This window comes from Mauremys mutica, chromosome 1 (assembly GCF_020497125.1).
Source record: "Mauremys mutica isolate MM-2020 ecotype Southern chromosome 1, ASM2049712v1, whole genome shotgun sequence".
Taxonomy (NCBI): domain Eukaryota; kingdom Metazoa; phylum Chordata; order Testudines; family Geoemydidae; genus Mauremys; species Mauremys mutica.
Window position 1 is genome coordinate 320476742 of NC_059072.1, and position 25578 is coordinate 320502319.

The 25578-nt window shown below is 42.6% G+C and overlaps 2 protein-coding genes across 6 annotated transcripts in view; one reads left to right on the forward strand and one right to left on the reverse strand.

The window, feature by feature from the left end:
- The window catches only part of WASF3 (WASP family member 3), a 146836-nt gene extending 139082 nt beyond the window's left edge, over nt 1–7754 (reverse strand). For 2 of the 5 annotated variants that reach the window (XM_045017215.1, XM_045017183.1), the window contains exon 1: nt 7681–7754. The gene's annotated coding sequence lies outside the window, so the exon portion shown is untranslated. Of the gene's footprint in view, nt 1–7576; nt 7598–7680 lie in introns of those variants that run through there. The other 3 variants (XM_045017190.1, XM_045017208.1, XM_045017199.1) reach the window with 2 other exon arrangements.
- A 14215-nt stretch (nt 7755–21969) lies between these two features.
- Nucleotides 21970–22623, forward strand: LOC123361723 (zinc finger BED domain-containing protein 5-like). Its single transcript, XM_045001848.1, has one exon. The coding sequence runs from the start codon at nt 21970–21972 to the stop codon at nt 22621–22623; it is 654 nt and encodes a 217-aa protein (XP_044857783.1).
- The last annotated feature ends 2955 nt before the right edge of the window (nt 22624–25578 follow it).

A 25578-nucleotide genomic window follows, 5' to 3' on the forward strand; every position in this document is an offset into this window, starting at 1 on the left:
TCCACCCCGCCTCTTCCCTCCCCCGCCCAGCCCCACCTCTTCCCACCCCTGCTCTGCCCCAGCCCCACCCCCACTCCCCTGAGGACTGCAGCAGGGTTGGATTCCCAGGTTCCCCCAAGCCAGCCCCGCCCCATTGCTCTGGGATATAACTCTTGTAATGGTGAGTTCTGAGAACAGAATTTGAAAAGTACCTCCTCCTTAATATCTTGCCTCGCTAAAGTGCCTATTGCCAAACAGGTGTTTTACCCATCGCAAAACATCTTAAATTTCTGGCTGAAGGGGATTATTTAAAAGGGAGTGTACCCTTTGTGGCATTTACACCAAAGTGTCAATGACAAATGAGCCACAGGCTAATGGCATTATTTATGAAGGAGGCCATGGCAGGGACTCAGAGACCAGATCAGAGTTCTCTTTTCAAGGTGTCCTCAATCTAGAGTGGTCATTCTTTAATCCTTTGGAAACAGAGGAAACAATATTTCAGCTCTTGAGTAGAGCAGCAGAATTTTCTGGAGGATCTGAATACTGCTTTGATCTACCTGAGCTGGTTGTGCCTAAGAAGAAAGAGAAGAATGGGCATTTGGATGGACAGGACATGTTTCTTGGTTCCCCCCCCCACCCTCTCACTTCCTTCTCATCAGGTTACAAGTCATTTTGCTAGTGCAGACTGGCCTTTATAGCTTGTCTATATCAGTCCAGGTTCCTTGCCCTAATTCAAGAGACCTTCTCTCAGTTTCTTAGAACACACATTTTCTTAGATTATTGCTCCTGGGGGAATTCTGCACTACTGTGCACATAATTAATGAGCCCCGCACATTTTTAGTTTTTGCGCAGAAAAAAGCTTCTGCCAAAATGTTGCTGCAGTTCGGCCTTTTGTCCACCAATCAGGGCGCTGTGGCGCTAGAACAAAGCAGCAGCTCCTCCCCACCCGCCTCCAGAAAAGTAAGAGAGAGAGCCTGCCTTCTTTGCTGCGGGCCAGGTCAGGAGACGGGAGCTATGTGGAGACCCAGGGCCGTCCCTAGCTATTCTGGGGCCCTATGCAGCCCCGTTCTTGCCTCCCCCAGGCCTCTGATATTAAGCGGGGGGAGGGAAGAACACTAACAGTTATTAAGGTTAACGTAGGAAAGAACTGTAGACCATAACCTCCAAAGTTGGCAAACAGACAGTAACTGAGGGACAATCAGGGGTTAGGTTTTTCATACCCTCCCCATTCCAGAAGACTGGATCAGAAACCTTATCTACACTGAGTTTTCCCCTAATCTCCTATGGTTGCTATAGCTCCATCAGGGTTGCAATGGTGTAGACCAGTTACTGGCATTTTTACGGTTATGAACAGGTCTAGATGACAGTGACCTACAACAATTGTGGGATATTACAAAAAAACAGAATGTAGACTCAACCCAAGGGATATTATGCATGAATGCCCACCAACAGTTTTTCTACAATAAATGATTCTACAGTTCACGTTAAGACACAATACGCCTACAGCAAGGATCTGAAGAAGGTAATGTCATGAAGGAAAACTTTCCGCTACTATCCAGTTAGATGGAAGTTAATTTTATATGGATACATAGAGAAAACGACTATATTAAGTGCAAATGTCATTCTTTGGGCAACCTTTAGGAATTTTGTTGCATACTTGCACTGTGGAGAAATGCACATAAGTCATACTAAAACTCTGTTCATGATGTATTAATAGAAGTTATGAGAGTTGGCACAGCATGGATTACTTTTTTAATCAACAGTGATGTCTGCAGAGTATGAACTCAGAACAGATGTCAATGATACTTTCTGCATCTGTACATAAGCTCTCTCCCAATTACCAGCATTTGTTTCACAAGTCACACCATATTTAACAAATTTAAAAAGTCTCCAAATATCTAAAGAATCAGTATTAATCTACAAACTATAGAGAAACTATTTGTATGCTGCCCAACTCCAAGACAAAACGTGAAGCTAATGCTTTGCCAATTTCATACAAAGCCCATTCTGAAACATCAGCATTCTGTTTAAGTTCTTTCAGATAGTTCAATGTAGAACTAAGATCCTAGCAAACAGAAAAAATTCCACAGGCTTGTAAAGAAAGTTGTTCCCCTACATACTATCAGTATTCACAAAAAAGCCAATAATTTTTTAAAACAATTACTTTCGCAATATGTAAATTACATATCTTGTGTTTTAGGCTTAATAGTTCACGTGTGTCATTGTGCTAAAACTTAAATGAATTTGACCTAAAATAGTTACTTAGTAAGCAATCCTTAATATCTTGCCACCTTAAAACAGATAATGTAAAACATCAAAGATTGTTACTTTTCCAAGTTACACCTAGTCAAATAAGTCCAATAAAGATCATCATAAATATGCAGAAAGAAAAGTGTTTTCAATATGTGTGGCCTAGAAGTGCTGCTGGACTTACAAAGCTATTCTTAACCCTATATAAACATTCAAATTATTCCAAGACCCTTATTCTGATACTACACACATCTATTACAATGAGTGGGAGCTGATTATATATATATCAGTAAGACAAGTCCCCAAAGTATTGAGAAAGCTAAAAACTTCCATGAAGTAGAAATTAAGGATTTTTTAAAAAGTTGAATCTAGACGAGGGATCGGCAACCTTTGGCACACGGCCCGCCAAGGTGGGCCAATTTGTTTACCTGCCGTGTCCACAGGTTCAACTGATTGTGTCTCCCACTGGCCGCGGTTCACTGCTCCAGACCAATGGGGGCTGCGGGAAGCAGCACAGGCCAAGGGATGTGCTGGCTACTGCTTCCGGCCTCCCCCATTGGCGTGGAGTGGCGAACCACGGCCAGTGGGAGCCACAATCGGCCGAACCTGTGGACGCAACAGGTAAACAAACTGGCATAGCACGGCCAGCCAGAGTGCTTATCCTGGCAGGCCACGAGTCAAAAGTTGCCGATCCCTAATCTAGACCTTTACCAGGTACGACTACATACAAAATCCTAAATTTAAATAACATTAAGTTTATGTTAAAGCCAGTCTGATTTGCGAAATGGGTAAAATTAAGTATGGTGTCGGTTTAAGGGTTTACTGACAAGCTTTGGGATTTATTGTTTGTAGGATTTCAAAGGAGAACACATTCAGTTAACATTTATCTATTTAAAATAGTTAGCACTTTAATATAACTTGAATCAATAGTCTGAAGAAATCTCATTTGCAGAATTATCCCGTTTCCTCTGCAAGAATGTCACATATCACAACTGTTATAACAGCAAACAACTTAAAAGAACCATTCCATAGACTTTCATTTTGATCCTTAACTTACTGTCTTGACAGTTGACACTAGCAACAACAACAAAAAAGTTTCTTGTGCTCTGAGAAATCAAATATCAATTTTTCTGTTGAAAATAAGCTACTGTGCTATCAGTGACAATAATCACACTATGGGTTGGTTTCCAAATTATAAATTTGGCAGTTTCTCATGAAGATGTGAAGGAAAAAAAAATCTGTGCACAAATTTAAAAAATAGTTAAGCAAATGGATGTGATGCAGTTTCAGACAATATTTTCATTACTTCTTCCATGCAGCCACTCAGTTTTCTGGGATAATTTTCAGGGATAATAAGTGGAAGGATGGCTACAACACTGAATTAAGGGTTTGTCCACAGTAGGATAATACACAGTACAAGGGTGTGATTTCTAAAGCACACTAATATATTGTACATTAACTGGTCCGAGACCCTGTGGATGCACCCTAAATGTTTCCTAGCATGCTCTGACATACTACAGTAAAAGGCATTAGGGAACTTTTAGTGTGCACCAGCAGGGTCTACTAGACCAGTTAAAGTGCAACATCGTGTGATTTCTCAAATGCACTCCCATTGCCACTCTGTGTGGATAAGCCCTAAACCTCAGGGTCCTGCTTTGAGCAGGGGGTTGGATTAGATGACCTCCTGAAGTCTCTTCCAACCCTAATCTTCTATGATTCTATGATATCTGGGTTCAATTCCTAGCACTGTCACAGGCTTCCTGTGTGATTATGGGTGTACTCTCTATGCCTCAGTTCCCTGTCTGTAAAATGGGGGTAACAATATTCCATTTCTACCACTTTTTGTTCCCCTAACCTATTTAGATTGTAAATTCTTTGGGGGCAGGAACTGTCTCTTGCTCTGTGTTTGTCCAGTTCCTCACACAATGGGGCCCTCCAAGCACCATCACAATACATATAAAGATAAACAAAAGCAATTGTCTGGAAAACGCACATTCATATACTGATCTCTCTAAACAATGAGAATGTATCCAGATCCCTACCCTTAAGACTACTACTAGTTGTCAGAAATATCAATTAAAACAATGAGTCTCAGATTTCCTACTCCTCATGAAGGGTGTCCTGCTGGCATTGAGAGGATCAACAGAGCTCAACATCATTGTAGCAAAGCATGCTGAACACCCAAAATATAATATATTATTGGCATAAGTGGTGTAACTCACCACTTACAATAGCTGTGAATTGGCTGCACAGGATATTGAACTATGTTCACTCTGTTCATTCCAGTGGTGCTACCATTTTCAAAAACTTGATGGGCACTATATTGTGAAATATGAATTAATGTAGCCTGTTAAAAAAAAAAACTAAAGTACTATGCAACCTGTTTCAGCATACAATACAGTGGTACGTAGACACCAAGCAGAGACACTACTGCAAGAGCAGAGTACTAGCCAGCAGAACTGCAAAAACACTTCTTGCTCACGCTTTCCCACAAGCAGGAGAGGGAGATTTGGGAAAGCATACTATGGGAGGATTTAGAACCAACACAGAGATCTGAGTGCATGCACTACACAACTTTTTTAAATTCCTACCAGTAGCTAAGGGAATCAGGGCACACATTATCCTAAACCCATTAACTTAAATTAGAGCAAGATCAGGCTCTCAGAGCAGAAGCCCTAAACTTCAAAGGGAAGATTTTCAAAAAGACACAGGCAACAGTTAGGCACCTAACTCTCACTGACTGTCAATGGCAATTAGGTGCCTAACTACCATTAGCTCCTTTGAAAATTTCCTCAAGGGTCTATTCTACTGAGGTACTTACACTGCCCTCCTAAACATCCTGAAGTGTATAAGTAACATGACTAGCATCTGTCGCATGCAGTTCTTCCTTCTTTCTCCCCATAATGGAAGATTGTGTGAGGATTCTGTATTATACCTCTACCTCGATAGAACGCTGCCCTCGGAAGCCAAAAAAAATCTTACCGCGTTATAGGTGAAACCACGTTATATTGAACTTGTTTTGATCCACCAGAGTGCGCAGTCCCTCACCCCCACCCCAGAGCACTGCTTTTCCGCATTATATCCGAATTCGTGTTATATCGGGGTAGAAGTGTATTTAATAAATGAACACCGTGCTTACATGTATCATGTGTTTATATTAATAAAAGCAAGGTTGAGCAAGAGTGCTTTGCACTTGGAGCAGAAGGTGGTAAAGTTTGTGGTGGGTCTCAGATGCTGGATTATTTCCTACAGTTCTGGAACCACCCTTCAAGAAAGCCACATGTCCTGCACAGAAAAGTCTATCCTTGGGGTAGACAATCTTATTGTGCCTGAGAAGCAGGGCTGTTGAGAGCAGTCTTATCCATAGTATCTTATGCATGTGCTTCAGAGCTTGCAGGATCATGAAATTGTTTAAATAAAATAAAATCAGAGGAATCACAATGCAATAATATTTGGAAGTCAACCTTATGCAACATACAAACAAGAAAAATGTAATCAAAAGGCTATTTTATTAAAATCAACTAAAATTTTTCAGCGCAGAACTGAAATACTTACACAACACTTCTACCCAGAAATCTTATAGCTATATCCAACATTGTTGTAAAGTATTAGCCACATTTCACAGATGGAGAAACTGAGGCACAGAGACTATGTCTATACTACAGTGGGATCAAGCTGCCCAGTGCAGTAGACAAACTTGCACTAATTGGGCTTGAGATACCATGCTAAAAATAGCAGCATGGACATTCTGGCTCCAGTGGTAGCTTGGGCACTCAAGCCCACCCGACCCCAGGGGTCTGCGCTCTAGTAGTTAGTCTAAGGGCAAGTCTACACTACGGCGCTACATCGGCCAGCTGCACCGATGCAACTGCTCAGCTGCAGCATGTCTGGTGAAGACTAGCTATGCTGACAGGACAGCGCTCTCCCATCAGCATAATTACTCCATCTCTGCAGAGGCGGAAGCTATGTCAGCAGGAAAGCATCTTGGTGGGAGAGCGTCTCCCACCTACATAGCAACTGTGTGGACAGCGCTTAAGTCGATGTAACTTGCAGCGCTCTGGGCGGGGTGTCTCTTTCACACCCATAAGTTATGTAAATTACAACTACTTACACAGTAGTGTAGACCAGCCCCAAGTCTCAGTAGGAGCCAGGGGCAGGGTTTGTTCACACTGCTATTTTTAGAAATAAACATTCAACTTTTTTTTTTAAATCACAACTTCTGTGAAAGTTTTTAAACTACTTTTCTTACAAGTAACACCTACTACTACTACATGTGAAAAATTAGAGGAAAAAGTATTCCTCTGTTTTTTCAGTTTATTTTGTGCATTTGACAACACTGGGTATTATTGAGTTCACAGCTCTCCTGCATGGGCGGTCTGTCTCCCAGATTTTTGAATAGCTCTTTCCCACAGCAAGGCACAAAGAGAAAAGTATTTTTTAAAAGGGAAATGCAACTGCAAAACCACAAAAGCTGACAGAAGGAATATTCAAACTTTTTTTAAAACTGCCTAGATTTTAAGACATCAGTGTATCTTTAAGGGACAAATTAGATTCCTGTTAAGTATTACCACTAACTTCAAAGGAGCCTAAGTAAATAAGCCAAAGACATATAATAAGCTGGTGGCAGAGAGAGAACTCAGAAGCCAAAGTAGCCTTTTTGTACTCTAACCACTAAACCACACTTCCTCCCACACAAAAAAAAGATTTCAAAAAACCAGCTGCTCAGATAAAGCCACAGGTCGCTTTTGAGATGTCTGGAGGGGGAGTTTAGGGACATCTCAAATGCGCTTTTTAGGAAACAAAACCTATTTTAGAACTCAGAAATAACGAGTGTGATGGGAGCCAGCAGCACCTCCGGGGGGACGGGGGTGTGTGTGTGAGATTCACGCGCGCTGGCCGCAGTGAGGGGCACCCGGCACGGCTGCGGGCTACCTCTGCCGTGCAGCAGCTGGGGAGGCGTTCCGCGCGCGAGAGTGGCCGGGACAGGGGCGCGGGGGGGGGGGGTTACACTATTATCTCCCCCCCGCGGGGGGTCCGCAGGGCGGCCTCACAGACACTCCGGAACCGCGGGGCGGAGGCGAAGCCTTTGGCCGGGGTCCCCCTTTCCCCCAGCCGGAGCCCGGGATCCAGCTCCGCTCTTCCCACAGCCCTCGCCCCTCAGCGGGCCGGGCACCCGCAGCACCGGCCTCGGAGTGGGGGGGGCGCCCCTCACAGCCCCACCCGCTCCGGGAGGGAGGGGCGCGGGTCCGGCAGGAGGCCGGGGGCCGGCAGGGGGGATGAGGGGGGATTATCTCCCCGGGCTGGCGGGGCGGGGCGGGACCAAACCGCCGCCCCTTGCGGAGTCTACCTCGGCGGCAGCTGGTCGCTCACGGGGGGGAGGGTCAGGAGAACCCCCAGTACCCGCCGCGAAGGATGCGCGTTCGGGGTCGCCTGGCCCCCACCCGCACTCACCTCGCGCCGGCCCCTCACCCGCCTCCGTAGGCAGCCGCCGTGCGTAAGACTTCTCTCGGCTTGCCCCGTGTCCGAGACCCCCACCACTGGCGGCCCGCCCCAAGACACGCCCACTCAACCGCAAGCCGAGGGGGCGGGGCAAGGTCCACCAATGGGACTCAGAATTCGCGTACACACAAAATGATTGGCGTGCGCAAATGGCCAATGGGGAAGCCGGAGGCTGCGGAGGGAGAGGCGGCCTGTCACTCAACTGGCTCGAGCAGGGAGCCCTGAGTGACCTGCGTGGGGAGTGGACCCTGAGGGAAGGGGGAGGAGAACTCCTTTCCCCCGGCTCACCCACCCCGTGCACAAAGGCGGGCGCCCCCCTACGGGATCCCAGCACAGTCCGTTCTTCTCCCGACGCACACAGCAGCCCCCTCCCCGCACAGTTACTAGGACCTCTCACCACCACATACACAGTAGCCCCCCAGTGGCCAGAGTCACCCCACACACCTGCTCCCCCAGTCGCCAGAGCTTCTCACACACACACACAAAGTTACCAGCCCCCCCACCCCAGGTTGCCAGGACTATTTGTTCCCCCCCCCCCACACACACACACACACACAGTTACCAGAGCTTCTCTCCCCCCACCCCCCAGTTACTGGGGCTACCTCCACAGTTACCAGAGCCACCCCCACTTTCCCCCCCACACACACACAGTTTCCCGGAAACCCAATAGATACCAGAACCCCTACCTCCTCTACAAACACACTATGCACCTCTACCAGGGGCCATCTGCCCTGCCCTCCTCGCCTCTCCTTACACACAGTTACTGGGGGCCCTTTGTCCTGCAACCCCCGTTTAAATACCACCACCCTTACTTGGAGTCTGCCATAGGACCTTGTTCCCCTCCACCACCACCAGCCCACCCACCCCCCTGTCAGTACCTCCAGCACAATCCCATCTATGGATCCCCAATCCCTCCCTTTACCAGGGCCCCCCACAGCCTCGTCCTCTCCATTTCCAAGGTCTCCCCCAGAGACCCAGTCCAGGAATCCCTCATTCTATCCCAGTTACTAAAACCTCCCAGTTACCAGGGTTCCACATGCAGATACTCTCCCCCTCAATTCCCCGGCCAATGAGCTGGGAGGGCCCCTTGAACAGTTGCAGGGGGTCCATAGGACCTTGTGGCCCTTGCCCTGCCTGCTGGTTGCATTGTGAGAGCTGCAGCTGCTGACACAGTATGAACAATATTTCCTTCTTTTCTGGGGTTTTGCCCTTTGTAGTTAGTCCTGTAACTGGGTCTTTTGTTTCCCAGTGCAAAGCCCTTTATAAAAAATTAAGTCAGACTCTATCATGTGAGTAAGATTTTGGAAAGGGGGGAAAGCAACTGCCAAATGAACTTTAATGGCTCAGGGCACTTTATTAAATAATCACCGCTGAAAATAGAGGATTAATGAAAGACATCTTAAGTCAATGGGTACCCAACCTTTTCAGGCAACTGCAAGTTTACTCAGCTGAAACCTCATCTGTACCATCTAGAGCAGTGGTTCTCAAACTTTTTTTTCACGGACCACTTGAAAATTGCTGAGGGTCTCAGTGGAACACTTAATGATCTTTCCAAATGTTGTTTGTACCGTTAGCTAACTATTGTAAAGCCCTTTGGATAAAAGCACTATATTAAAAAAATAATTAACAGGTTTTTGTTCTACAAATAAAAGCACATAACTCATATTTTAATATCAGTAGTCTGACCTTTCTAATGCAATGGATGTGCTCTCTCTCCTCCACCACAGCAGCCCCTGAGCTTGGGCTGGGAAGGATGGAGGTCTCTCCCCAGCAGCCGCAGCTCTGGAGCTGGGGAAAGTCGCCTCTTTCTCTGGCCGCCGCAGCCCTGAACATCCCAAATTCCTCCGCCCACTCTTCTCACCCCACTGTCCCCACACCTACCTCCTATTTCCCCCACTTCAACCCACTGCCCCCTATTCCTCCCAAGGCCACCACCTCACCTTACATGTGCGTCTTCTCCAGGGTCCAGGCACCTAATTAGTGGAGCCACACCTCCGCGGCTCCACTAATTAGGTGGGTGGCCCTTCATTCTTTCGTGTGCAGCCGCCCAGGCATGCACCTTAGAGGGAATTTCCACGGACCACCTGAATGGAGCTCGCAGACCACAGTTTGAGAACCTCTGATCTAGAGTCGACCAACTCCCCATTCAGTTATACATACTTCGTTCCACAGTGGAACAGAGTACAAAACTGGGGTTTGGAGCACATCATTCTCCAGTACAGGGTAAAGCACACACAGCTACATGAGAAGCAGGCAGCAGAGGGGCTGGGCCCCATATAAACCACTAAGACCTTGATTCTTCCACTTTTTTTATGAAATAATAACTTATGCAACTGCTACCATTAATTTTGGAAGAATGGCTTGGATATTAAGATTCTACTCAGTGTAAAGACAGCAGAATTGAGCCCTAAGTTATGGAAGTTGAACCTAGGGTCAGAAAAGTTGGAAGTACCAATAGTATTAGGAACCAGCAGTTGGAAACCATTGATCTAACTCTCCAAGGTTATGGGACAAAAACCAATAAGCAGTATGGCATTTTACATTTTTCAGTACAGATGATAGTAGCTTTAAAATCACTGAGGCAAAACAGACAGAAGGCTAGGTGTCATTAGGCAACATCACTTACATGGGGGAAGGAGATGGCCTCTTCCTCAATATTAGGTTCCAATGGGGCAAAAATCTTTAGAGAGGATGATGGTCTCAGAAGGTTTTGAGACGAAATCGTTTTGCTCAAAAGGTGATTGCTTCCCCTAACACACATACAGCAAAAGAGAAAATTATTCAGAGACAGTACCACAAGACAGCTGGAAAATTACTCAGCATTGTTAAAACACTAGTACATTAGCACTGGTTCAGTAACATTTTATAGTTGCATTGAGATTCTAGGGTTTAAGAAACATTAATTTTAAATGGACCTATTACTACCAGTAATTTTTCTCTGCTACAGCAACAGAAACTGTAAGTATTCTGCATGAAGCAAGAAATTAATGCATATTTATTCCATCCACTTTCCAGTCTCCTGGATTTCTTCTCAGCTCACATTCTTCTTTTCATACTTTGGTGACATTGTTACACCAATACTTGTTTTTTTACAATAATTTCTAAATGTTTGTAGAAGTGGAAATCAGAAGCAGTTTTAACATTGCCATTTTGACCTGGTCTTGGAATTTGCTAATAATACAAGCTGCCATGCCACTTAAATTTAATCTGTCCTACATTTATAACTTGCTGTATATTAAGGGACAAAAATTGCTGGATAAATTATTTGCAATGAATCATTCAACCAGTTCTAGTTATAGGTATTGTTATTTTGGGGTGAAATCCTTCAGTCCTAGATTCAGGAAAACCCTCTGGAACTAATGTCTGCAGGACTGGGCTATTAAGAGATGTCCAGGACCAGGGGCTTGACCATCCATCTCATTAAATCAATAGTAAAACTCCCCCTGGCCTCAGTGGGTGCAGGATCAGGCTTCAATTGGAACTGATAATGCAGGAATATTAGACATCAGAACTGAGATATATTAACAGAGCTATTTGTGGAAGTGTGCATAGTAAGCTGTTTGCAATGTAACTGACTCATCTCAGCATTATGAGGCCCTCACTTTCTTGAATTGTGTATTTCACACAAAAATATAATATTAAATACATTTCTGAAGTCTATTCTCTGCTGTATCTTATAAAGGTGGCATCAAAACAGTTTTTATAGACAACAAATTTCAGTATCATGAAAGTATGCCATTGCTGAGTAATGTTAAAATAAACAATCTTATCACAAATTATACAATCCCCTGATAATCATTACAGTGCCTCTTATTATTAATAGAACATCATTATGTCTCAGAAGTGTTCAGTGTTGAATCAGCATTTGAAATAAATTGCTTTTTCTTCCATCCAGCCATACCCTACAAAAAGGACTCCATGTCTTAACTGAGGTAATTGATTTAGTACAACTAGAAGATACTTGCAAAGCCACAATATAAGATGCATTATTACATTATGGATTACTACATATCCATTAGAGGAATTTAGTTTTCAGGGCTGGTTTTCCTTAGCTTTCATAGGTATATCCATATTAAAGAAAGCAAAAGGCAAATAATTTTTATGAGATCATTGACTAATCTGTAATTTTATTTGCAATTTTTCTTCACTACTTCTCCACATTAATGCACTCAAATTACTGGAATATGGAGAAACTAGTAAATTATATTAAGATGAGATTCAACTAGGTCCTTAGTAGAAAGATATAAACGCGAAGTGGCATTATTTAATCTCATTTGTAACTGATCTTGTGAAAAAATGCAGAAAAGCAAGAACAAAAGGTAAGACCAACAATTTTTCAAGCCACTTGCTTTCATCAACTGCACAAGATCTGTAATTACACAAGTAATGAGTAAGGCCCATTAAGTTTAAACTCATACTAAGTATTTGCCATTTAAAGCACTTACGTTATTTCTGTAGGCTAGCTCCAGGGTCCATCAGTGTTCTGTGGTAGGATATCATAAGGGGTGGGAACCAGTGGTCTGTAGCAGGAACAAACATAGGGCTACAAAACCATTAAGAACCTATCCGTTGAGCAGACTCCCTTTTTTAAAATAAATATGCAAAACCACCCTTCCAAGATCAATCAGGAGATCTTCAAGAACAAAAATAAACCCTGTGGAATATAGGGATCACCAAACCATGAAACACCTATGGTCCAATTAGTCCAGTAACCATCTCAGATAGCAGATAGTACCAGATGCTACAGAGGAAAGTACAAGAAATTCCGCAAAGGACAAGTATGCAACAACTTACTTAAAGAAAAAAGAATGAGGAGTACTTGTGGCACCTTAGAGACTAACAAATTTATTTGAGCATAAGCTTTCGTGGGCTAAAACCCACTTCCTCGGATGCATGCAGTGGAAAGTACAGTAGGAAGATATATATACACAGAGAACATGAAAAAATGGGTGTTGCCATACCAACTGTAACAAGAGTAATTAATTAAGGTGAGCTATTAGGTAAGCTATTATCAGCAGGAGAAAAAAAACTTTTGTGGTGATAATCAGGATGGCTCATTTCCAACAGTTGACAAGATGGTATGAGTAACAGTAGGGGGGGAAATTAGCATGACCGTTAGCAAACCGTTTTTACTTTGTATAATGACCCATCCACTCTCAGTCCATATTCAAGCCTAACTTAATGGTGTCTAGGTTGCAAATTAATTCCAATGCTGACATTTCTCATTGGAGTCTGTTTTTCAAGTTTTTTTATTGGAGTATTGCGACTTTGAGATCTGTAATTGAGTGACCAGGGAGGCTGAAGTGTTCTCCGACTGGTTTTTGAATGTTATAATTCTTGACATCTGATTTGTGTCCATTCTTTTGCAGAGACACTGTCTGGCTTAATTTGCAGCAAGGAAGATTTAGGTTAGATATTAGGAAGAACAAAATTAAACAAAATAAGGCTCTTATCTTGAAACTTTCTAACTATAAGGATAGTTAAGTGCTGGAATAGGATATGGCTCAATAGCATTCATCACTATGTATTTTTTGACAGGTTTCCACATCCCATTTAGGGCTTATGTCCAGCCCTCCATCCTCATTTCCGTTGGCGCTGAAGTTTGGCGCTGTCAGCCATTTTGGAAAAAAATGTTTAGGTTTGAATAGGGGGAGTATTGTGTGCTTGTGCTTTGATACATTTAGAAAAAAAGATTGAAAGAATAGAGCTGGGGTCGGCATCCTTTCAAAAGTGGTGTGCTGAGTCTTTATTTATTCACTCTAATTTAAGGTTTTGCGTGCCAGTAATACATTTTAACGTTTTTAGAAGCCCTCTTTCTATAAGTCTATAATACATAACTAAACTATTGTTGTATGTAAAGTAAATAAGGTTTTTAAAATGTTTAAGAAGCTTCATTTAAAATTAAATTTAAATGCAGAGCCCACTGGACTGGTGGCCAGGACCCAGGCACTGTGAGTGCCACTGAAAATCAGCTTGTGTGCCACCTTCAGCATGTGTGCCATAGGTTGCCAATCCCTGGAATAGAGTGAGAGAGTTTAAAGATAAAAAAAAGAAATTTTGGGTAAGGTTGAGAGGAAAAAAGGAAAGAAAGGTTATTTGGGGAGGTTGAGTGATGCTTTTAAGAGATGTTTTTAAAGGCCTAGTTTTCTATGTTATTAAAGAATAGAAAGTGAACTTAAAGAAAAAGGAGATTTTTGTTTTTAAAGTGCTAGTTTGAAAGGAGAGAGAAGTTATTAAAGAAAAGAGAGATTTTTGGTGAGGTTGAGTAAGGAGAGAGGCTTTTAAAAGCCTAGTTTGGCATGTTATTAAAGAATAGAAAATTTTGAGATAAATGTAAAAGGTGTATTAAATATAGGGTAGGTTAAGAAAAAAACATTTAAAAAGTTAAATAAAAGAGAAAACTAGGTTTAAAAGGGAAAAGAAAGCCCTTTTGCAAAGGGCAAAGATAGACAGCCCGTGGTTGAATGAGAGAGGAGAGAGAGAGAGATCTTACCATTCCAAGTCTTTTTGCAGAATGAACCAACTTCCCAGGTTTACTCCCCCTCAGACTTGTTATCACTGTCTTTGGATCGGACCAATCAGATGTTCTACAGCAGCAGCATAGAATTTATTTTCCTGAACCAATCCTAGAGTCTCAAGATTTTAAACAACAGCCAACTCCCTTCTCTCGCCTCCCTCTCCTCCCCCCTTAACTGCCTTAGTCTTATCTAAAAAAACAGACCCCAAGCATTTTTTCCACCATCAAGCACTGCCTGAGAGAGAAACAAAATGAGGATTGTCCTGGGTGCGCCATGATGCCGGTCAGAGGCATCACGACTGCGCGTACTGGTCTTTAGATGATGTGAACTGTAAAATTAAAGAAATTTTAGCAGTAGTTTGTGTATGGAGAATGTGTTAAATATCATCATCACATTGGGATATGCACTGCAGTGCCTCTGTTTAACCCAGGAACATTTAGCTCTAGAGGCAGAATTGGTGGACAAAGTGACAGAGGCCGAGGACCCAAATCGCGTTTTAGATTAAATCATCAAACCGACAGATAAACGTTTATGCGAAATGTTGAACATCTTCTTCATTCAGCAAATTACAAAATCTTGCTAAGAAAAAACACTAATGGTTAGAGCGTGTTTTGGGAACAAGCCTTGTTGTAAAATAAAAATGTCAGTTGAAAATAACCGTGTGAAGCGTGTTATTATGGAGTTCAAGGGATGTGGGCAGTGATGAGCTGCCAAAATCTTAACAACCGGTTCCCTATAAAAAGTTCTGATTTAAGGGGGGGGGAGGGAAGATGAAGGGGGAATCAAAATCATAAAGAGGAGAAGGGATAAAGTTTGCAGATGATACTAAACTTCTCAAGATAGTTAAGACCAAAGCAGATTGTGAAGAACTTCAAAAAGATCTCACAAAACTAAGTGATTGGGCAACAAAATGGCAAATGAAATGTAATGTGGATAAATGTAAAGTAATGCACATTGGAAAAAATAACTCCAACTATACATACAACATGATGGGGGCTAATTTAGCTACAACGAGTCAGGAAAAAGATCTTGGCGTCATCGTGGATAGTTCTCTGAAGATGTCCACGCAGTGTGCAGAGGCGGTCAAAAAAGCAAACAGGATGTTAGGTATCATTAAAAAGGGGATAGAGAATAAGACTGAGAATATTTTATTGCCCTTATATAAATCCATGGTACGCCCACATCTCGAATACTGTGTACAGATGTGGTCTCCTCACCTCAAAAAAGATATTCTAGCACTAGAAAAGGTTCAGAAAAGGGCAACTAAAATGATTAGGGGTTTAGAGAGGGTCCCATATGAGGAAAGATTAAAGAGGCTAGGACTCTTCAGCTTGGAAAAGAGAAGACTAAGGGGGGACATGATAGAGGTATATAAAATCATGAGTGATGTTGAGAAAGTGGATAAGGAAAAGTTATTTACTTATCCCCATAATACAAGAACTAGGGGTCACCAAATGAAATTAATAGGCAGCAGGTTTAAAACAAATAAAAGGAAGTTCTTCTTCATGCAGCGCACAGTCAACTTGTGGAACTCCTTACCTGAGGAGTTGTGAAGGCTAGGACTATAACGATGTTTAAAAGGGGACTGGATAAATTCATGGTGGCTAAGTCCATAAATGGCTATTAGCCAGAATGGGTAAGAATGGTGTCCCTAGCCTCTGTTCGTCAGAGGATGGAGATGGATGGCAGGAGAGAGATCACTTGATCATTGCCTGTTAGGTTCACTCCCTCTGGGGCACCTGGCATTGGCCACTGTCGGTAGACAGATACTGGGTTAGATGGACCTTTGGTCTGACCCAGTACGGCCTTTCTTATGTTCTTATGTTCTTATAAAGAAATGGCTCAAGGGGAGGATATTTGCCCCACTTCCCCCCCCCCCACCCGCAGCCCTAGAGCTTACAGCCCCCCTCCCTCCCTTACCTTGTCCGCAGCTCAAAGCAGCAGGACGACTCAGGAGCTCAGCTGAGCTGCCCAGGTGCTGGCCATGCTGCGGCTCTTGGGGATGGGGGAAGTGGGGGAGGGCCCGGGGGAGACATCCTCATGGGGCCAGGGACCCCTGCAGGGCCCGGGCCAATTGCTCCACTTACCTCCTCCCTTTCCCTCTGGCCAGCCCTGGAGCTTGCAGCAGGACCCCACCCCCACCTTGCTGGGCCTCTCAAAAAGCGGCAGCAGGACAACCGGAGAGCTCAGCTGAGCTGCCCAGCTGATGCTGGCAGCTGGCCATGCTGCAGCGGCGGGGGGGGGAGAATAGCCGAGGGAGCCTCAGCCTCCCCAGCTGGGAATCCTGGGAGCAACAGGATGGTCCAGCCCACAGACCGGAGTTCTTTGCCCACTCCCTGGCCCTTTAACAACCGGTTCTCCACGGAGGTCTAATTTTAGCAACCGGTTCTTGGGAACCTGTGGGAACCGGCTCCAGCTCACCACTGGATGTGGGGTTTGTCAAAAAGGTAGTAGGTTCCCCCTGTAGTATATGTGCAGTTAGGTTAAAAGTTTGTCAACAACAACAAGAGGTATATAAGCGGTCTGTTCCTCTATCCAGCCCTGGAGCTTGTGCATGAGGGATGTAGGCTGTTGGGGCATCTGGACCATTGCAAAGCAGCCCCAGAACCCCTTTTAAATCGTACCCTCTTCCGCTTCGGTCGTACCTTTTCATTTTCCACCCCAGGCCCTCTGCATTAGCACTTAATCACAACCTCTCTGATTTCAACAATGTCTCAGCTCTCTCGTCTACTGTTTCAAATTATTTAATGCTGTACAGCATCTAGGGTTACAGTTTGCATAAAAGTGTTTTATAAAAACAAAACCAAAAATTTATTTTCTAGGGACTCAGACAAGTTAATGATCAACCAAAATGTAATTGTTGCTTTGCAGGCATTGCTACGAAGTATATTTACATTTGTTTTTGTTAATATTTCTGATAGGCTGTAGGATGGGGGAGATAATACCTCATAAAGTGGGAAAGTGCTTCCGAATGACAAACACTTGCCCGTGCTAAAGCATAACAACTAACATAGAATGGCTGCCTACAAAACTGTTTCACTAAAAGAGTTATCAACATTCCCTCTAAAACTCAGAGCAGCATTCTTACCCCTCATGACCTGATCTCTGTGGATGTGGCCTTTTTTAAAATTTGTTTGTCCTCAATTTATATTTAAAAAAAAAAAAGGAAAAAGGGGGAAAAAAGGCCGGGGTGTGTGGGGGGGAGACTTCTTATCTTTGGTAAAAAACAGCGAACTTTTTTACATACGCTAATTTTTTCTCTCTCTCTCTCTCTCTTTTTTTTGGTATAAATCCAAACTTTAAAAAGCAATCTTGTTTATTTTTTTGTTAATTTTGTTTTTTATTAAAACACATATGTAAACTCCCCTCAGTTGCCAGTTTTCATATTCTTACCCAGTTGCTGTTTTGGTACTTTAAAAACACTATTTTTAAAAGGATAGGCTAGTACCTTAAGCCTTTTTAGTTCACTAAACTTCTACAAAACATCCCTAAAAGAGGCCTTGTTTTGTTACAGCTGAATCAATACTGCTTTTTCATGTTAAACTTTAAAAAAAAACAAAGAAACATAATGCTTCCAATAGGCCTCACTGCATACAGAATATCCTTAAAAAAGGTCATGTTGTGTTACATCTCAGTCAATGCTGAATTTTCATGTTAAATTTTTTTTAAACCGTTATATAATGAAACACTGCATGTTTAGCAAGTGTTAAAAGTCTGGGGGAAAGTCTAGGGGTGAGGGGTGTTCTTCAGATATCTGAGCTTCATGCAGTCACAAAGTGATGGGTTTTGTCTTTTACAATCAGTAAATGAAATAAAATACTTGTTATAACTTTCATAAAGTATCTTTCAATGCAATCTCACCATTTGTTAAAACTTTAACAGCATTTAAAAAGTTAGGAAAGAAGTCTGTGTGAAAAAACAAGCAAACTGAAGCGGTGACCCCTAGAGCCTTGCTAAGGCAGACTATAGAGCATGGATCACTGGCTAGCCTAATTAGTTTTATCTGTTTTTAAAATGTAAAGAAAACCACAGCTCCAGCCTGTGCTGTATTATTTTAATAAAATCTATGGATCCAAAACAAACACAGGAGCTTGTACCTGTGTCTCAGCACACAGGTTGCAAATATTTAAAAACAAAGCTATTCTGATAACGCAACAGAAAAAATCATACTTAAATTTAAAAGTCCTAAAAAAATGTAAGCTTAATATAACTTTCACATGGATTTGTTAAAAAGTGGGGAGGAAAATAAACTTCTCTCTGATCCACTGGATTACAGAATAAGGGGAATATAAACTATCTGTTACTAAGGTTCTGTGGTTTTCACTCTGGGGTGTTTTCTGCATGCTCATTTTATTTATTTATTTATTTATTTATTGAAACACGTAAAAATGTTAAATAAAGGGCTCTGTCTTCAAATAGGCTTGCCTTTTCAAGTGTTTATTCCTTTACAAAATTTAATATAATTTTCACTTGTATTTGTTAAAAAGCAGGCAAAGAAGCAGCCTTCTTATCTCTGATCCACTGGTTTACAAAGGCTGTTTTTGCTGACAGCGGCTTTGCTTCAAAAGCATGCTGTTTCAAACTGTCCTTCTAAAAAATAACCAGTGCTAGTCTAAAACATAGGGGGAAACTTTTTTATCACTATACATTACTTTTATAAACAGATTTTCTGTGTTTTTAACCCTGGATTGTTTCTGCATGCTCACTTTTTATTAAAACACCTATGCAAAAGGGTTAAATGAAAAATTGTATCTTCCGATAGACTTGTGGTTCAAAGTGGTCTTCTTTTCTAATCCACTTACTTAAAAAGGCTGCTTCAAATTGTTCTCACTAAAACATAGGGAAAAGCTTTTAAAAACTTTTTCTTAGTAAGGGTTTGAGGGTTTAGGCCTGGGGTGCTTCTGCGTGGCCTTTTTTTATTGAGACAAATGCAAAAGTGCTAAATGTAGGGATGTGTCTTCATTTAGGCTTGTCTTTTAAAGTGTTTGTCCCTTTACAAGCCTTTCATCTCTATTTGCTAAAAACTTTAACAAATTACTTTTATAAACTAACTGGCTGTGGTTTTAACCCTGAGATAATTTATTTTTTTTAATTTACATTGTTAATGAGATTAGTTACAAAGTAGTGTCTTCTTCACATAGCAAAAGGAAATGTTCATTTCAACAAGTATTTGGTATAATTTTGTTTTAAAAGCAGGCCTAGGGCTTTCTTGTTATGTTCTGGCCTTCTTATCTCTGATCCACTGACTCACACACGTTGAAAAAGCACGCTGCTTCACATTTGTTCTTACTAAAAAATGACCCATGTCAGTCTAAAATAGGGGGAAACTTTTTTATCACTATACGTTACTTTTATAAACAGGTTCTCTGTGTTTTTAACCATGCGATGTTTGTGCGTGCAAATTTTTTATTGAAACACATATGCAAAAGGGCTAAATGAAGGATTGTGTCTTCAAATAGGCTTGTCCTTTAAAGTGTTTATTCCCTTACAGGCCTTAATATAACTTTCACCTCTATTTGTTAAAAAGTGGGGGAAGAAGCAGTCTTCTTCTTCTCTCTGATACACTGGCTCACAGATGCTGTTTTTGCTGCAGCTTCAAATTGTCCTCACTAAAAGCATATGGAAAAGCTTTTAAAAACTTTTTGTTAGTAAGGGTTTGTAGGTTTAACCCTGGGTTCTTTCTGCATGCTCATTTTTTATTACAACACATGCAAAAGTGTTAAATAAAGAAATGTATCTTCAGATAGGCTTGTCTTTTAAAGTATTTATTCCTTTACAAGGCTTAATATAACTTTCACTTGTGTTTATTAAAAAGTGGGGGAAGAAACAAACTTCTTCTCTCTGATCCACTGGTTTACAGAATAAGGTGGATATAAACTGGCTGTTACTGAGGACCTGTGGTTTTAACCCTGGGGTGTTTCTGCATGCTCTATTTCAGTGTTTCCCAAAGTGTGGTACGTGCACCCCTGGTGATACGTGAAAGAGGACGGAAGAATCCCATGCACTGCTACAGACTAGGGACCGAATGGCTGGGCAGCAGTTCTGCAGAAAAGGACCTAGGGGTTACGGTTGACGAAAAGCTGAATATGAGTCAACAGTGTGCCCTTGTTGCCAAGAAGGCTAATGGCATTTTGGGTTGTATAAGTAGGGGCATTTCCAGCAGATCAAGGGATGTGATCATTCCCCTCTACTCAGCACTGGTGAGGCCTCATTTGGAGTAGTGTGTCCAGTTTTGGGCCCCACACTACAAGAAGGATGTGGATAAATTGGAGAGAGTCCAGCGGAGGGCAACAAAAATGATTAGGGGGCTGGAGCACATGACTTATGAGGAGAGGCTGAGGGAACTGGGATTGTTTAGTCTGCAGAAGAGAAGAATGAGGGGATTTGATAGCTGCTTTCAACTACCTGAAAGGGGGTTCCAAAGAGGATGGATCTAGACTGTTCTCAGTGGTAGAAGATGACAGAACAAGGAGTAATGGTCTCAAATTGCAGAGGGGGAGGTTTAGGCTGGATATTAGGAAAAACTTTTTCACTAGTAGGGTGGTGAAGAACTGGAATGGGTTACCTAGGGAGGTAGTGGAATCTCCTTCCTTAGAGGTTTTTAAGGTCAGGCTTGACAAAGCCCTGGCTGGGATGATTTAGTTGGGTTTGGTCCTGCTTTGAGCAGGGGGTTGGACTAGATGACCTCCTGAGGTCCCTTCCAACCCTGAGATTCTATGATTCTATGAGTATGTGGCCCGTTCACCCAGACCGGCAGCGGGCTGAGCAGGTCCGGCAGCGAGCTGAGCGGAGCCGGCAGCCGGGACCCCAGACCCACGGCGGGGTGAGCAGCTTAGCCCGCTGCCGGTCTGGGGTTCCAGCCGCCGGCTCCTGCCAGCCGGGGTCCTGGCCGCCAGCCCCGCTCAGCCTGCTGCTGGCTGGGGGACCCCGGCTGGCAGCAGCATGCCAGTAAAAATCGGCTCGCATGCCAACACAAACCACACGTGTGCATTACCACGGGTCGGGCAATACACTTGCCTTTGTGGCATGCACAGAAGTCATACTGACGGATAAAAGATAAAAGTAAATAACTACTCATAGTAATCTAAAGATCGTAGCAAGTACATAGTTGGTGTGTATTAATATACAAAATTTCTCTCTTTTTGTTTTTGTTAAACCGATTTAGAATGGATCGCTGGCTAAAAACAGGAAGTTTGAAATGTACAAAAGAAAATTATGAAGGAAATACAAATGTTAGTGATAATTATGCTGAAAAATGCAGTGATGTGGCTACATCAGACAATTGTGATGACAAAATTAGTGAACCATGTGAACCATCTGTAAGTTTATTGAATGTATCAGCTGCAAAGAAAACAAAAAAAGCCCACAAATATGTTGAAGAAGATCTTAAACTGGGATTTTCGTGGACCGGTGATGAGGTGAAGCCTGTTCCACTATGTGTGATTTGTTACAAGACTCTCACAAATGAAAGTATGAAACCATCCAACCTAAAAAGCCATTTCGATAGCGAACAAAGAATACGAGGGAAAACCTGTAGAATTCTTCGAAAATAGGCACAAAGATCTCCAAAAGTCTCAGAAAACAATTCGTAATGTGACGGGAGGTGAAAATATGAAAGCTTTGGAAGCTTCATATAGTGTGGCATACTTAATTGCAAAGTCCAGAGCTGCTGGACTTTGACGAGACATTAGTAAAACCTGCAGCCAAAGTAATGGTGCACGTGATGATTGGAGACAAGGCTAGCAAAGCTATAGATCGTGTCCCCCTCTCAAATAACACTGTTCATTGTAGAATTACAGACATAGCCAAAAACGTAAAGCAGCAATTACTGTCAAGAGTACAAAAGAGTCGCTACTATGCACTGCAAGCAGATGGATCCACTGATGTGAATTTAGCTAATCTTTTGTTGTTTGTCAGATACGAGCTGAACAATGAAGTCCATGATGATATTTTGTTCTGCCAACATATGCCAACACATACAACTGGAGAAGCTATTTTTAAAGTTATTGATGACTTTATCAAAAACAGTGACTTGGATTGGAGATGTTGTGTTGAAATAAGCACTGATGGCGCCAGAGCCATGATTGGTTGGAAGAAAGGATTTGTTGCACGTATTCAAGCTGTTGCGCCAGAAGCGAAATCGACTCGTTGCATTCACAGGGAAGCACTCGCCACCCAGAACATGCAGGCAGATCTAAAGCAAGTACTGGATGAAGCTGTGAAAATAATCAATTTTGTGAAATGCCGCCCTCTGAACGCCCGGCTGTTTTCTCAGCTTTGTGATGAGATGGGCAGTGATTACACACAACTCCTATTTCACACTGAAGTACATTGGCTTTCGCGTGGAAAAGTTATGAATCACCTGTTTGAGCTGTGAGAAGAACTGCACTTTTTTTAGATGAAACCTTTAACCTGTGAGACCATGTACACGATTAGAAATGGCTATGCGAACTAGCATATATTGCAGATATCTTTGCTCATTTAAACAACCTCAATCTATCCTTGCAAGGGAAACTCATCCATATTCCATGTTCAAGACAAAGTGAGTGCCATAGTCGCAAAATTAAAACTGTGGCATAAACATCTTAATCATCGTGAACTGGATTCCTTTCCATCTCTTCATGACTTAGTAAAAACTCAACTAATGAACTTGATAGTGATGTGTTGCAAACCATGAAGCAGCATTTGAAAAGCTTGCAGAAAGATCTTCGTAATTATTTCCCTGAACCGGATGGCACCTTTGAATGGATAAGGAATCCTTTTATCATGAATGTTCAAACATTGCCAAATAACCTCTTTGCTTCAGAAGAAGAACAGCTCTTGGAGCTGGCTTCAGATAGCTTCCTGAAAACAAAATTTGAGCAAAATACACTGACGTCATTTTGGTTGGGGGTGAGCTCTAAATATCCAGCTCAATCAGACAAAGCTGTCAAGTATCTTCTGTCTTTTCCCACCTCGTATTTGTGCGAGATCAGATTTTCTGCGCTAGTTGGCATCAAAAGAAAAAAACTAAATTGTCTTATTGAAATGGAGCCCCATCTTCGTCTTAAGATCACAAACATCAAGCCAGATATCCCCACGATAGTGTCTGGTCAAAAGCAGTTCCATCCCTCGCACTGAATAGTTTGGTTTGTACTGAAAATTTTTCAATACCGAAATAGTAAGTATTAAAACTAGTGCTTTCTTCACTAAGCTAACCAAACCAGCGTATTTTAATTTCAGAATGATACGAATTCACCATATATATATCTATATATATATCTATATATATCTATATATCTATATATATATATAGATATACACGCTGTTCTGCCAGACTGTTGATTCGCTTCTATTATTTTAATTATTTCTAGTACTATTTCTATATGTAACTATTATTTCTATTAAGAGTTTTGTTTCAACTCTATGTAATATAATTTTGTATTTATTTCTAATAAACATTTAATCCAGAATGAAATGGATTAGGAGTGTGTTATAAAAATGTGGCTACCACCCTCTCCTCCCAAATTATCTTCACCGGAGAAGGGGTACGCCGGTAAGACAAACATCTCAAAAGGGGTGTGCAAGTGTTGTAAGTTTGGGAAACACTGCTCTATTTTATTGAAACACACCTGTAAAAATGAAGGGATGTGTCTTCATATAGGATTGTCTTTTAAAGTGTTTATTCCTTTACAATATTTAATATAACTTTCACCTCTATTTGTTAAAAAGTGGGGGGACAATCAATCTTCTTCTGTCTGATCCACTGGCTTACAAAGGCTGCTTTTGCTGATAAAGCATGCTGCTTCAAATTGTGCTTACTGAAAAATAACCAATGTTAGTCTAAAACATAGGGGGAAATTTTTTTATCACTATGATTTACTTTTATAAACAGGGTTTCTGTGTTTTTAACCCTGGTATGTTTCTGCATGGTCACTTTTTATTAAGACATATGCAAAAGTGCTAAATGACGGGATGTATCTTCATATAGACTTGTCTTTTCAAGTGTTTATTCCTTTACAAGACTTAATATAACTTTCACCTCTATTTGTTAAAAAGTGAGGGGAAGAAACAAACAACTTCTCTCTAATCCACTGGTTTACAAAATAAGGGGAATAGAAACTGTCTGTTACTAAGAACCTGTGGTTTTAAACCTGGGGTGCTTCTGCATGCTCTTTTTTATTGAAACACTCCTGTAAATAAAGGGATGTGTTTTCATTTAGGCTTGTCTTTTCAAGTAATTATAAAGCAGAGCTTTATTCCCTTACAAAACTTAATGTAACTTTTACTTGCATTTGTTAAAAAGTTTGGGAAAAAAAGCAGCCTTCTTATCTCTAATCCACTAACTCACAGATGCTGTTTTTGCTAACAGGGCTTTGCTGCAGCTTCAGGTTGTGCTTATTAAAAAATAGCCCCTAGTTAGTCTAAAACAGGGGTCGGCAACCTTTCAGACGTGGTGTGCCGAGTCTTCATTTATTCACTCTAATTTAAGGTTTTGCATGCTAGTAATACATTTTAACATTTTTAGAAGGTCTCTCTCCATAAGTCTATAAACTATTGTATGTAAAGTAAACAAGTTTTTTAAAATGTTTAAGAAGCTTCATTTAAAATTAAATTAAAATGCAGATCTTATCAGTTTAGTGCAGTGGTTCTTAACCTGGGGTGCACGCACCCCTGGGGCAAGGCCGGTGCAAGGATATTTTGCACCCTAGGTGAAACTTCCACCTTGCGCCACCCCCAACCCCTTGCACATCGGTTCATTGAGGGGAAAATCCCAATGAGCCTTTATAGACCCCAGGGACCAGCCTGCCCAGGGGCCATCCGTGCCCAGGGGCTGTTCCCCAGACCAGGTTCCCCCCTCCCCGCCCCCTGAACTCACCTGGAGGGTGCACAGCCCCCCCCCCACGAGCTCTCCCCACCCCACTCCGGTGGCCCGCACCCCAAGTCCACTCACTGGCTTTGCTGGGCTTGGGCCGCTGCAGCAGCTCGGCAAGGAGGAACCAGAGAACCAGAGCGTCCTGCTTGTGGCAGCAGCGAGCCCCAGCCATGGAGGAGCCGGCGCGGTGCAGGGGGGCAGCAGCCCTGCAAAGGCGACGGCATCGCTAGCGGGGATGCATGTGGGCTGCAGTCCCCGGGTGCCCCCCGGCTCCTCCCTTGCCACACTCGGGCTCTGCAGCTCCCAGGAGTGTGAGCCACCGCCCCTCCCGCAGCAGGCTTAGGGCCCCGCGCCCTGGCAGCTCACACTCCCGGGAGCCACAGAACCTGAGCGGGGGGTGCACCTGCCGCCTGTCTGGGGTCCCGGCCGCCGTCCCCGCTCAGCCTTGTGCTGGCCTGGGGTTCTATTCACTCAGCC

Bases quoted from the DNA above. Each gene is read 5' to 3' on its own strand.
- LOC123361723 (XM_045001848.1), top strand. From the start codon at position 21,970: ATGATTGGAGACAAGGCTAGCAAAGCTATAGATCGTGTCCCCCTCTCA.